General features: G+C 54.8%; 1 protein-coding gene across 4 annotated transcripts in view; it reads left to right on the forward strand.

Annotated features, from left to right (window-relative positions):
• The window catches only part of GSG1L (GSG1 like), a 206,496-nt gene that overhangs the window by 128,115 nt on the left and 65,166 nt on the right, over nt 1-13,215 (forward strand). For all 4 annotated transcript variants that reach the window (XM_086692616.1, XM_086692617.1, XM_086692620.1 and 1 more), the window contains exon 3: nt 1,558-1,710. In XM_086692616.1, coding sequence (XP_086548742.1) covers nt 1,558-1,710 — 153 coding nt within the window. The remainder of the gene's footprint in view (nt 1-1,557; nt 1,711-13,215) is intronic.

Consider the following 13,215-nt stretch of genomic DNA (forward strand, 5'->3'; position numbering starts at 1 on the left):
GAGAGGTTCACTCCTGAACCAATGACTAGAGTCATAGGGGTTATGAAGCTCTGACTGGCTACACAGGAGTCATGTGCCCAAACATGGAGCCAGCTGCAATTGAATTGCACAGACTGGGAGAAGAAAGGGACTCCCCAGTGAAAGGATTGTAGTCAGAAGGGAGGAATAAAGTGGGAAAAACAAGGAATGCCCCCTAAAGTAGGGGGCAAATGATGGCAGCCGAATTTTGGAAAAAACTGGGGGGCAGAGGGAGCTGTGGAGGCTCAGGGAATGTAAACATTTGAACAGCCAAACCACTGAAAGGATAGAGGGGCAGCCGGCGTTCAGGAAGAGCTGGAACCAGGCACTCACGCTGTCATAAGGCTCAGGTTCTCAGGGCGCCTGGCTGGCCCAATTGGAAGAGCTTGCGAAACCCCACCCCCCACCCCCCCCCTCCCCCGGTGAGTTCAAGCCCCACCTTGATCTTTTTTTTTTTTTTAAACAAGTAAGATGACTGGGGCATCTGGGTGGCTCAGTCAGTCGAGCCACCGATTTGGGCTCAGGTCAGGATCTCATGGTTCATGGGTTTGAGCCCCACGCGGGGCTCTGTGCTGACAGCTCAGAGCCTGGAGCCTGCTTCACATTCTGTTGTCTCCCCCTCTCTCTCTCTCTCTCTCTCTCTCTCTGCCCCTGCCCTGTTCGGCTTTGTCTTGCTCTCAAAAGTAAATAAACATTAAAAATAAATAAGATTACTCAAATAAATCAACTTAAAAAAAAAAAAAGGTTCACACCCCGATTTGACCCCCCCCCCCCCCCCCCCCCCCCCCCCCCCGTCTATTTCGGTGCTTCCGAGCGCGCGGATTGCTACAGGGCAGGACTTTGATTGGCCAATTCTAGGCCACGTGATCAAACCCGACCAATCGGCTCTGCCCAGGAAGACCGGGCCGCTTTAGGACACCGCGGGTCCCGGGGAGAGTCGCGAGGTTGAAGCTGTGGCCACGGGAGTAGCAGTTTCTAGAAAAAAAAGCGGAGTAGGGTACAGGGCCGATAGAAACGTAGGGGTGCGCTCCTAGCTGCGGGTGACAGAGAACTTGGCCCCGAAAGCTTCGACGGTGGGGAAGCCCTCGGGGCTGGTGATTGGCCCCGTGGTGTCACCACTGCTCAGCAACTACAGTGGCAGCTTCATCTTAAGGCGGGTACCCTCCTGGCCATCAGGTGGCTCCCTGGCGCAGCCATCTACCAGGTGCGAAGAGAAAGTGTGACCGGGACGCAGGTTCCTCCCTCCCGTCTGAACGGGCCCACAGAGGGGTCGCACGCCACTGCCCACCAGTGAGCGTCACCGGGGTGGGGGAGGGGGCGGGCGCTGGCCTCCACCAACTTAGGTTTGGGCACCTGCGCCAGGCCTGGTGCGGAGGACGGGAGGCCGTGATCAGCTGTGTCACGGGGACCCACCCTGGAACCGCGGCCCTTGCTCCAACAATTCGGACCCCCGCCGCGGGGCGTGGCGTGGAAGGTACACGGGGCAGGGTCACCCTGCGGCGTCCCTCATCTCACGGCCGGTCTGCCTCTGTCGTGCAGGGGTCCTGTGGCTGTCGGTGGTGTCCGAGGTGCTGTACATCCTCCTGCTGGTGGTCGGCTTCAGCCTCATGTGTCTCGAGCTCTTCCACTCCAGCAATGTCATCGACGGGCTCAAGCTCAACGCCTTCGCAGCTGTCTTCACGGTGCTGTCCGGTAAGGCGGAGGGCCTCTGGCGGTGGGGCCTAACCCTGGACCTCCGGCAGAGCGGAACGTGGGTGCTGGAGCCGCCCCCGGGCCGAGTCCTGGCTGTTCCCACCGGGTGACCTTGCGCCCATCACTCCGCTGCTCTGAGCCTCCGCGTTACGGTTTTAAAACGGGATTTGCGCGCTCGCGTACTCATTCAGTGGTTGTTGAATATCGTGTGCCAGGTACCGTGCTAACAATAAGGACTGGGGCTTTCCTAACGGAGGGACCGTTCCAGAGCCCGTGGAGTTTAACAGGTGTGGGAGAGAGAGGTGGGTTAGCCTGACGTGTATTCAAGGGATGACCACCCCACGCCCTCGTGGCGGACTGTATTTGTGGGACAGGGCACAGGGAGGTGGTGTGTTGGCATGAGTGGATGATGTTGTCTTCCATAGAAACATAAAGGGGGGGCCCGTTTTGGGGTGGCCCGCACATCACTCATCTGCTTTGGCTTATTTGCCTTTGAGACAAACGTGTGGAAGCTGGAGGGGAGCAAACACATCTAGAAGCTCAGCTACTAGTGTGGGGTGGGCAGAGACGGTGCGTAAAGGCCACAGAGCCAGGGGTTTTGGGGGCTTTAGGGGGAACAGGACGGTCAGGACATTGTGACTCAGGGAGCCGGAGACAGAAGACTCCAAGAAAAGGCCATTGGATTAGGTGGCCCGGAGCCCAGAGTTGGTTCAGCAGATCCAGGTCACGAGGGGTTAAGCAGGGAATGTGCCAGAGAGGAGTAAAAGAAGCCTCCAAACCGTGACTTCAGGCGGCCTGACAGATAGAGTGGTGGCTTGGCTGTGCAAGACATCTGTTCCTAAAAAGCCAAGTGTGAATTGAATTTCCATAAATCTAATCCTATTCTTCATGCGTTGGAAGAAGCCTCTATTTAATGAAACCGAAACGAGGCGCCTTTTGGTAAGGGACGTAATCTCCCCCTAACTGAAGTATGTGTGTACAACAGAGGGGTCCCTCAAAGATTGAGAGCTGCATCCAAGAGATTACAGCACGCTCCGCAGGTGAAAACACGCGTGACTTGGCGTTCTCAGGATGTGGAAATCTGACCATCATAGCAGAAGAAAGAAAAGAGAAATAGAGTGATCGTCATCGCCAAGGGTCGGTTTTGGTTCCCAGCTCTTGGGCCGCGGACGATTCTGGACCCGTGTGTCCTGTTTGGGGGTGGAGTGGGGATGGGCGGGGTGGGGCATGAGACTTGGAAAAAAAACCGAAGAGTTTGCTTGACGGACAGCTTGGGGAAGACAGTGCAGATAGAGGGAACAGCATGGACAAGGGTGGCATATTCTGGAAACCTTGAGTAGTTCAGAATGACAGGAAGGCAGAGTAGGGAGAGCACAATTGACAGATGAAATCGGACAGCTGGGTGAGGGTCTCGGTGCTTTGCAGTGATCCTTAGATGTTACCATGTAGCTGACCGCGCTGAGAATCCAGAGCAGAGGGGGATAACGGTCAGGTTTGCATTTCGGGGTGAGGGTTCGGGCTGCGGCGTGGACAGAGCAGAGCAAGGGTGGAGGTGAGGAGACCGGCCCGGAGGTGAGAAAAGATGAGGCCCCACCCGGGTGCGGGGGCAGGGGGAACGCGGGACGCGGGCACACACACCCTCCAGCTAGGAGGCCAAGTCAGGAGAGCCGGGTGGGCCCGGAAGACAGAGAACCCAGGTCAGCTACCTGGTTTGGAATCCACACAGTCCGGGGGGTCCATGAGCCTGGTGGGGAAGAAGTTCCATCTGTAGTTCTCTAACTTGTAACGGACACTTAGGCTGTCCTTCAAATGTGAGTGGAGGCAACAGAACCCTGTAGGGGGCAGTAGCTATGACATAGTCACCAATAATCATCTATATTTTTCCTATCGCGCTGTCGTTGGGGCAGATACCCTGAAATGCTTTCGTTCAAAAGTGTGATAATGCCAGAGCTTCTGCTGCATCTTGTTAACCTCGCGCGTTAACGAAGAAGCACATATATTCCCATGCCACGAACTCGTTTGAATGTTTCGCTAACTAGATTTCCATATAAGGGGTTTGCTTTATAATCCCGCGTATTTTATTTTGTGTATCCGGAGACGCTATTCTCAGGAGGGACCTAGAGGTCCAGATGGCCAGAGCCCCTGATCTTGCGTCCCGTGGCCGGCATCTGGGCAGGGACGGGATGGTCCCGGACCCCCAAGATGGGAAGGTGGGAAAAGCAGGCAGTGGGGGTGATGGATCCGATCTGAGCAGGTGGAGTGTGATGTGCTGTGGGGTGTCCAGTCTCCTCTCTCTTGTTAGCGGCTTCACCTTTTCTTTCCTCTCCCCACTGCAAGCATCGAAGAGTCCCCTTGTCCCGGGCACCCAGCCCTCCCCCTCAACTTGCTCATTCCAGTCACAGAACAAAAGCCAGTGGGCGGCCCAAGGCAACCATCCCCAAGTCTTCAAGCAGACCTCTCTTGGGGTAGGAGGTGGGGGCTCCTTCCCCTGCCTCAAAGGGCTCATCAAAGCTTTCACCCCTCAAAAAGCCTGCCCCCAGGGGCCCACTGCTGAAGAAAATAAGATTGTCTTCAGTAATTTCAGACACATAAACAATACAGGGCTCAGGGAGGTTAATTGACTTGCCCAGGGTCACACAGCTGGTCAGTTACGGAGCCAGGATTAAACCCAGCTCCTGCTGGCTTCAAAGCCCCGTGCTCTTTTCATAGGATCCGAGCTGCAGGGGTGACCGGGCTGGAGGGAGAAGACTTTTAAGTCTTCAGAAAACAGTAACTAAGAAGCATGTGTGAGCCAGCTGACGTCATGAGACAGAAGTAGCGAGTGGTGGAGAGAAAGGATTTTATATTCACACCTGGGAGAAGATAAGTTGGGGGGGGGTGCAAAAGGACACTAAGAGAGGCTTGCGTGGCCCTGGAGCCCCTGGCCTTTCCGGAGCCCCCTGAGAACAGGGTAAGGGGTGGGGAGGGGCCCGGAGGAGGGGGGTGGCCTTCGGGTTTGCTCTGATGGGAGGGAAAAGAGTGTGCAAGCCCCGTGACCAAGTCCTCTGATGCTGCCAGCCCAGCTTATGCCGAGGGGTCTTCAGCCCAAGGTCAACACCTTCTATGGTAGACGGGAAAGCAGAATTGGGGCAGCCCCTACTGTACCCAATTATTATGATCAGTTATTATAATGAACCAAGTGATTATGATTCATGGTAACAGCCAGTGCCGGCCGAGGTGCCACCGTGCACTGGCACGGGGTTCAGCCTGCCACACGTGTTAGCGTCTTTACCCCTCACGGTGCCCTTGCAGGGGAGGGTCTGACCCTGCATGTGTTCCGCAGATGGGAATGCCGACTTGCCTGCAGTCACGTAGCTGCTAGGCTGTTGGACCCCCAGCTGAGCCTGCCCTATAAAGTGCTTTGAGTAGGGCTTAGCACCTGGGACTCTTGTCGTTATGATTAGCCCCCACTGTTTTCCAATAAGCTGAGGGGCAGATCATGGCCCCAGGGACCAGCCCCGCCACAGCCACAGCGAGGCCCAGGGGTTCATGCTCTTCAGCGAAGGGAGGAGCTGGTGACAGGTTCCGGCCAGCGAGGCTGTGTTCCTGGCACAAGGTGGTTGTACAGACAGGGACGGCCCCTGAGGCCTGGGTGTGGGGGCTGTGGTTGCTGGCCCACTGGCCCAGGGCCTAGGGCTCACAGTACTTTTAGGGCCCCACGAAATGTTTTAATTTTGACTACTTTTCAAATTGGGAGAAAAAAAAAATTAATGTAATAATAATGAAATTGTAAGAGTGAATCCAGACCGGATCATAATTGTTCTCCTACTGTTGCAGTCATAACATACAAGTTTTACCATTTCTTTAAAAAAAAAAGTTTTTTTTTAATGTTTATTCTTGAGAGAGAAAGAGACACAGAATGTGAGCAGGGGAGGGGCAGAGAGAGAGGGAGACACAGAATCCGAAGCAGGCTCCGGGCTCCGAGCTGTCAGCACAGAGCCCAATGTGGGCCTCGAACCTGCGAATCGTGAGATCAGACCTGAGCTGAAGCCGGGTGCTCAACCGACTGAGCCACGCAGGTGCCCCTACCATTTCCTTTATGGAGGAGACAAAAGTGCTTGGGGCCCCTGCACGTCTTGATGTGACCCTGCAGTGGGTCACAGCTTTTCTCGGGCTCTCGGGACTGAGCAAGACCGATTCCAGCACAGGGGGGTGACTCCAGCTAGCAGCGTCCCCTTGCCCAGTCCTGCGACTTCAGCCAAGAGGTGCTGGGAAAGACAGAACTCCCTGTTTCTTTCCCCAGTGACCAGAGTCTTACACACCCGAAGGGGTGTGCGAGCAGGCTGGAAGATGTCCGTTTTTCCCCAGTCCCTCTGAAAAATGAGACAGATCCACTTGGGAAAAACACAAAGTCATTTGGAGAGTCCCTGCACAGTCGAGCTAACTGTGGGCTTTTAGTAAAAACTGCGGTGGCACAGAAAGAAACGTGACCAATTCTGGGAAATAATCAGAGCTCGTGCAGAAGCCAGAAGGGGCATTTTGTTAAGTAAGAAGGGAAGGAGATTTTGCAATAAAACAAACAAATGGCCAAGGTGAGGTTGCTGTTTGGAATTGGGTTTCAGGAGCCATTTTCAGAGCGAGGTATGAATTGAAGAGGGAGCAGCTGCACGGCCTGCAAGGTGGAAATTGCAGACAGAGGCTTAGGGACCTTAGAGCTTCTCTTAGTGGGTGATTTGTAACTTCTTACCATAAAGCATCACTTATTATTTTAGGATGAGTTTCTTGATAATTCTTGGGTCTGTGCTAAAACAGAATCCCACATTAATAACCCCCTTTCTTCAGTCTCCCTGCTCTGGTCAGACCGGGTCTTTTGTCCCTAACCTAGAAGCAAGTACTTTTGTGTATTTTTGCATCTAACAATACAGAGAGTCGAAGTCAGAGAAAAGAGTTTTTCCATATTATGAAGGATCCTTTTGCTTGCAAGTGACAAGAACCCAATCGTATTAGCTACCAGAGAAAAGAGGGTGATGTTAGAACCCTATTGATTCATGTAATTGAAAAATACAAGGTGGCTGAGCTTCAGGCATGGCTGCATCCAGGTGTTCATGTCATCAGGTATCTATCTATATCTCCAAACTCTGCTTTTTTCTGACTTTGTTCTCAGCTAGGCTTTGTCCACGTGGAGAGAAAATGGTCCCGAGCGGCTCCAGGCTCACGTAAGATTCCAGAGGTAGAGAGAGCTCCTTTCCAATAGCTCCTACAAAACCTCAAGGAGGATCGTGACTGGACCACAGGCTCATAGACTCATTCCTGAACCAGTCTCCATGCGACAGAATGCAATACTCCGATTAGCCAGGCCTGGGTCCCTAGCCATACCCATGGCGTGGGCTTAGCCATGGGCCAAGCAGGATTATTACGCAGTGGTGGACAAGTGGTTGCCCAGACGAACAGGTTGACTGCAAATCCAAATGGCCTGTCAAGCCGGGAGGTCGTCAAGGAGGTCAGCGGTGGGGCTAAAGGACTCAGCCCCAGGAATGGCAGAGGTCTTAATCTGGATTCCTTCAAAGCAGATCCCAAGATGGAGATTTGGGTGCAGGTGGTTTATGTGGAAGGGGATCCCAGGAAGTTCGGCGGGAGAGTGGAGAAGAAGACAGGAAGGGAGGAAAGCCAGTAAAGGGAGAGTTGATGAGCAGGTGGCTGCTGTGGGCCCCTGGGGTTCTGTCCCGCTGGGCCCCTCTGAGTGTGCAGAACGGACCTCGGAACTGTTCACCCAGCGAGTGAGAAAGCTAGTTTTACGTGCCAGCTAGCTCCTGTCCGTCACTACTTAAGAGTCACTCCCAAGGCGGCCTTACCGCAGGCCAGCCTCATTTCTGACCAGCTGACGAATTCGGGGTTCCCACAACCCCCTCGTGCTAGTCCACCGGCACTGCTCACAGAACTCAGGGCAGCGCTATATTTAGGATTGTAAAGGGTGCAGTCGGGGCCCGCCAAAGGAAGAGACTCTCAGGGTGGGGTCTGGGAGGCCCTCAGAGGCAGACCCTCCATGCCCACCTGATTCGGTGGAATCAGTGCACCGTCCTTGTGGCCCAGCAGTGTTGTTCGTGAACCAGGAAGCTCACTGGAGCCTGGGGGCCTGAGTGTTTACTGGGGGCTCATTGCTCAGGCATGATTGATTGGTTGGTATTGAGCCAGCTGAAAGCCCTATGCTCTGATCACAGGTAGGATACCTCTCTCTCTCTCTCTCTCCCTCCCTCTGTCTCTCTCTCTCCCAGCCCCCATCTTCAGTCCTCTCATTCATTAGCAAAACCTCAGGCGTGATCCAATGACTCGTGAATAACAAAGACCCTCCAATTACTCAGGAAATCCCAAGGATTTAGAGTTCCCCTCTCAGAACTGAGGAAGAAGGCCAGTCACATTCTTTATTAAACAGGGGTCTGGGTGGGCGAACTAGAAGCCATACCCCGTAGCTGAGTTGTCGCCTGCCTGCAGCCGGGTTTTGTTTGGGCCGACTGGCGGCACCGATCACATTTGAGGCGGAGAGGGGCCTGGACGGTCTCCTCCTATTTGGGACAAGTACCTTAAGCACTTGCAGGAGGGCTGGGCCTGCTTGGCCCGAGGGCTTCCGTGGGGAGTCCTGGAGGGTCTGGGATGCCTCTCTCCAGCTCCCTGTTCCCACCCCTCCTGTGTCCACGAGGTGGTTGATCACAGTATCCGGTCTGAAACCCTTCCAGCCAGAAGTATCCCAGAATCCAGAACTTTCCAGATTTGGGAAGGTAACGTGACACCTAGACCATCTATTACCTAACACTGCAGGGGGGGTTGGGCAGCACCCTGTAAGCAAACACATTCATATTTCTGCATAAAGCCCATGAATATTCATGCTAGGGGGATAAATAAAGGTAGTAGCTTCACATCCATTCAGGTCAGGCCTTCCTGCTGAATGAGTTCAGGCCAAGTCAGATTTCTGTGTCTAAAATGAGTTACAAAGAAGCTTTTGGATTTCAGAATTTCAGAGAATTTGAAATCGCAGACAGGAAATTATAGGCCCGGTAGCTGCCGTTTATTGAGTGTCTACTGTGGGCTAGGCACCTTCTAAATTACAGTTGAGAAAACTGAGGCACAGGGCTGGTAAGTGAAGTTCCATGTGCTTCACTACTGCACGGGTCCACGCAGGCTGCTGCTGCCGCCGCCCTGTGCACAGCGTCCCCTCTGGTCCCCGGGGTTCTTTGTCGCTAGGGCCAGATGGGAGATGGGAGAACGAGGCTGATACTTTCAGTACCTGTGGTCTTATCACTCCAGAACAGACGTCCCGAATCCAGGTCCCACAGGGACAGGGTGGGGGACAGCAATGGGTAAAGCCAGCTGGAAGCATTACAGCAGTGACCCTGAGGACCGTGGCAAACAGGGTCAGCAGCCCACGGTTGCCACGGAGAAATATGGCTGGCTTCCAGGGAAAGCCCAAATCTGGCTTTTTATGAGAAAATCAGATTTTTAACTCAGTTGTTTCTAAAATAGCTTTATTGAGGCACGATTGGTATATCATGAAGCGCACCCATGTGAAGAGTACAGTCGAACGGGTTCCCACAACCATCGCCATAATCCAGTCTTAAAACCTTTTTATCACCCCCCCCGCCCGCAAAATCCTCTGTACCCACAAACCCTTCTTACTTGCCTCCAAGTCCCCCAGCCGTGGGCAACACTAGTCTACTTTCTGTCTCCATCGCTCTGCCTGTCCCAGACATTCTGGATCAGTGAAATTACACGATACGTGATCTCTCATGACTGGCTTCTTTCACTCGGCGTGAGGTCCTCATGGTTCGTCCGTGTCGCAGCAGGGTGTGGGCACTCTGTTCCTTTTTGCCGCCGAACGACGTTCCGTGGTGCACAGACCCAGCACGTCGTGCCTCTCCACTTAGGAGTGGATGGCCCTGTGTGTTGTTTCCACCTTTTGGCTAGCTGGGAGCATTCCGCTGTGAGGCCACGACCTCCCACTTACCAAAGTTTGTGGGGACGTGTGCTTTCCTAGGGGAGGAAAGTTTGGGTCGTGTGGTGACCCTGAGCTTCAACTTTTTAACTCAAAACGTTTTTTTTTTTAATTTTTTTTTTTAACGTTTATTCATTTTTGAGACAGAGAGAGACAGAGCATGAATGGGGGAGGGGCAGAAAGAGAGAGGGAGACACAGAATCGGAAACAGGCTCCAGGCTCTGAGCCGTCAGCACAGGGCCCGACGCGGGGCTCGAACTCACGGACCGCGAGATCATGACCTGAGCTGAAGTCGGCCGCTTAACCGACTGAGCCACCCAGGCGCCCCTTAACTCAAAACGTTTTAAATGTGCCAGCCGACAGAACCTCACTGCAGACCCTCGTCTCCCTCCCTGGCCCCAGCCAAAAACAGAAACCAACTGGTTTTCGTCCTGAGGACTAGAGCGAAGACAGCTCCCTCTTTCTCTCCTTCCACCTCCCCACTCAGAGGCCCCTGACCTAATCTCAGTAAATTAAGGCTTCTGGAAATGAAAGCCAGGAACGGAAGGATTTGCAGATGGGTTTTTCCTGCCCCTTTCCTGCAAAAAACCTCTGGGATAAGGAAGTTCAGAGCCTCTGAATGATGGGAAAGCTAAGGGGGGGAGGGGGGAGGGGGATTGGAATCAAGGGGAAAAAACACAAATTAACATCTTAAAGTATTATCCAGCCACACCCATTTGCTTAAGGATCAGTTGGCATACCGCGGTGTGCCCGAGGTTAATAGTCAGCAAACGTACAGCTCTCCGTGTGATCAAGTTCCAGCCCCTCTAGAGATGTAAAAATATATAGAAGTCTTTTCTCACTTAGCCTAATTTGACCACTTTCAGGATTTTTTTTTTTTTAAAAACGAAGTCTGTTTTTGCCATTTCTGGTTGGTATTTATCAAAGGTTACATTTGTAGAATCAGATCCAGAACCTTCCCCTGACTACAAAGCGTAGCCTTTGCCTCCCTTCCTCTCGAACTAACTCCTCTCCTGCATTTCAGTCCCTCCTGGCTGTTCCTCGCACTCTGAGCTGGTCCAGCCCAACCCCGGGGCTGCTGGCTAGCTCCCTCACTCCTTCAGGCCCGTCTCAAAGGTCATCTCCTTAGGGGGTCCTCCCCCCCCCCCCCCTTGCTATCTGTTCCCTCCTGTATTGTTTTTCTTCATGGTTCACAGCTTGCCTCATGCACTCAGCACTCAGTGGATGTCTGTTGAATGATACAAGAACTTATATACCCTTTTGGTTCCTAATGGCACCCCTCCCTTCTCCCCAGACCAGGATTTCTCGACCTCGGCCCAACGTTTCATGCCAGATCATTCTTTGTTGTGGGATGACAGGGGCTGTCCTGGACATGGTGGGATCAGCAGCATCCTTGGTCTCTGCCTGCCGGATGCCCCGGTAGCACCCCCGTCCCCAAGTCACGACAACCACGGTGTCTGCAGACACTGCCGAATGTTCCTTGGGAGGCGAAGTCCTGCCTGGCTGAGGACCATGCCCTACACGGTGGGCTCTGTGAGAGCGGGGGCCTTGTCTCTCTCCTTCACTGCTGCAACCCGAAAGCCTGGCCCTCTCAGCTCATCCTTGGTGAACGCGTGAGAGCCGCAGAGGCGACTAGAGTCCCCGCAGCACGGCTGCTGGTGCTTGAGCCTTTGGGTTTGCAGTTTGGGCTCACAGAGCAAGCGTGGGCCCTGGAACCGGACAGACGGGATCCGACCCCAGCGGAGCCACATCACGCTGCGCAGCCTGGGGCAAGTTACCTGTATTCTCCACCCCTGCGTCGCCTGTGAAAAAGCAGCGCCAGGATGATTCTGAGCAATGAGATGAAACCACCCACGGAAGAGCCAGTGGCGCGAGTGGACACGTGGAGTGTGCTCAGTACTTGCTTGTTAAACAGGGTTGGGCTCTCGGGTGAGAACAGGGGCCCGGATGCACTGGTGCGTGCCTGACCGAACCAAGGATCGGCGACCCCGCCTCCTGGCCGCTCTGGTTCGGATGATAAGCTATCTGCCTGCCCCGTTTATGGGGCACTTTGCACGGGCATTACTCCGTGTCTGTATCCTTAGTTCCTTAAAAGAGTGCATATCTTGCCCTCGTGTTTCCTGAGGCGGAAACCACCCAGCCACCTGCCCCAGCGCCAGCCCCTCCCTCGGATTTGCTCTTTCCTCCTGCCTCCAGGCTCCTTCCTTTCCCCTTGGCTTCTCTCTGCTTCCTGGGGCCACGGGACTTCAGTTTCAAATGTATTTTGACTCCGCATCTGGGCATCGTCTTCCGTGTGACTGCAGGTGGCGGGTGGTGCTGGGGGGGGCAGAGGGCAGGGCTGGTCAGTTGGGAGCTGGGGGAGGTGGGCCCTGACCGCCAGCCTCTCCCCTGGGCGCAGGTGGGTCTTTCACCCTGGGACAGACAGAAACTTGGAGAAACGCTCCGCATCAAATTAAGCCTTAAAGGCTGGTTGGAAAGGTGAGAAAGCCCTCGCTGTCAGGTAACGGGTGACAGAGGCAGACAGACATTCTTCCTTCATTTTGCCTCCCTCCTTCCGTCCGTCCCTCCCTCCCTTTCTTCCTTCCACAGATAGTCCTTGAGCGTCTCCCCCCCCACCATCAGGTGCGGGGAGAACCCCGCAGGCTCTCTGTCCTGGGGGCTTTTGTCTAGAGGGGGAGGCGGCGATTTAAGCAGTATTGGAGCCACTGATAGGAAGAAGCAGCCCCAAGGCTGTCACAGGGGACCTTGCCCAGAAGGGGGTGCGCCCTCTTGAGGCGTAAAGGCCGGGGGTGGTTAGTCGGTGGCTGAGTTGGGGGAGGGGGTAAAGGGGGTTGGAGAGCGTGTTCCAGGGAGAAGGGCAGCGAGGAGGAGGGCCCCGGGCAGGCGCAAGTTCTCAGGGCGGACAATCCCTGACGAGGTGGCCGTGGGAGGAGCCTGGAGAGCAAGGGCAGGGGGGTGTGAGATCAGAGGTGGAGGGGGCAGGGCCTCCCTCTTCTCCCCAGGGCATCAGGGAGGAAGCCAGTGAAGGGTTTTCAGGGCAGGTTCGGGGAAGGTGCCACCTGGAGTGGCTGGTGGGGACTGTGCTGGTGGGGGTGGGGGGTGGGGAAGTGGGAAGTGGGGCGGGCTTGTGGCTGTCTGAGGATCCCGGGGCCAGGAGACGTGGGGGCTTGCTATGGTGGGGTAGTGGGGAGCCGCTGAGGGTTTTAAGCAAGGAAGATGTGAGAGGGCTACTGGGATGGTCCAGGTGAGAGATGCGGGTGGCTCAGACCAGGGCGGCAATGGTGGAGGTGTGACAGGTGGTTGGCTACTGGATATGTTTGCAAGGTGGAACCAACAGGAGGTGCTGATGGGTCGCACTTCGGAGGGATGGGGTGGGGGGGGAGAAGGGGCAAGGAGATGAAGGGGGGGAGGGGTGAAGTCTGGGGAGGAGGAAGGAGGGATGGGCGTAGGGGCGGGAATCAGGAGCTCAGATTCGAGGCTAATTTGAGATGCCTGTGAGACGCTGCAGGTGAGTGAGATGCAGCCTCTGTCTCCAGGGAACC

This window comes from Puma concolor, chromosome E3 (genome assembly GCF_028749965.1).
Source record: "Puma concolor isolate L17-30 chromosome E3, mPumCon1.1.hap2, whole genome shotgun sequence".
Taxonomy (NCBI): Eukaryota; Metazoa; Chordata; class Mammalia; order Carnivora; family Felidae; genus Puma; species Puma concolor.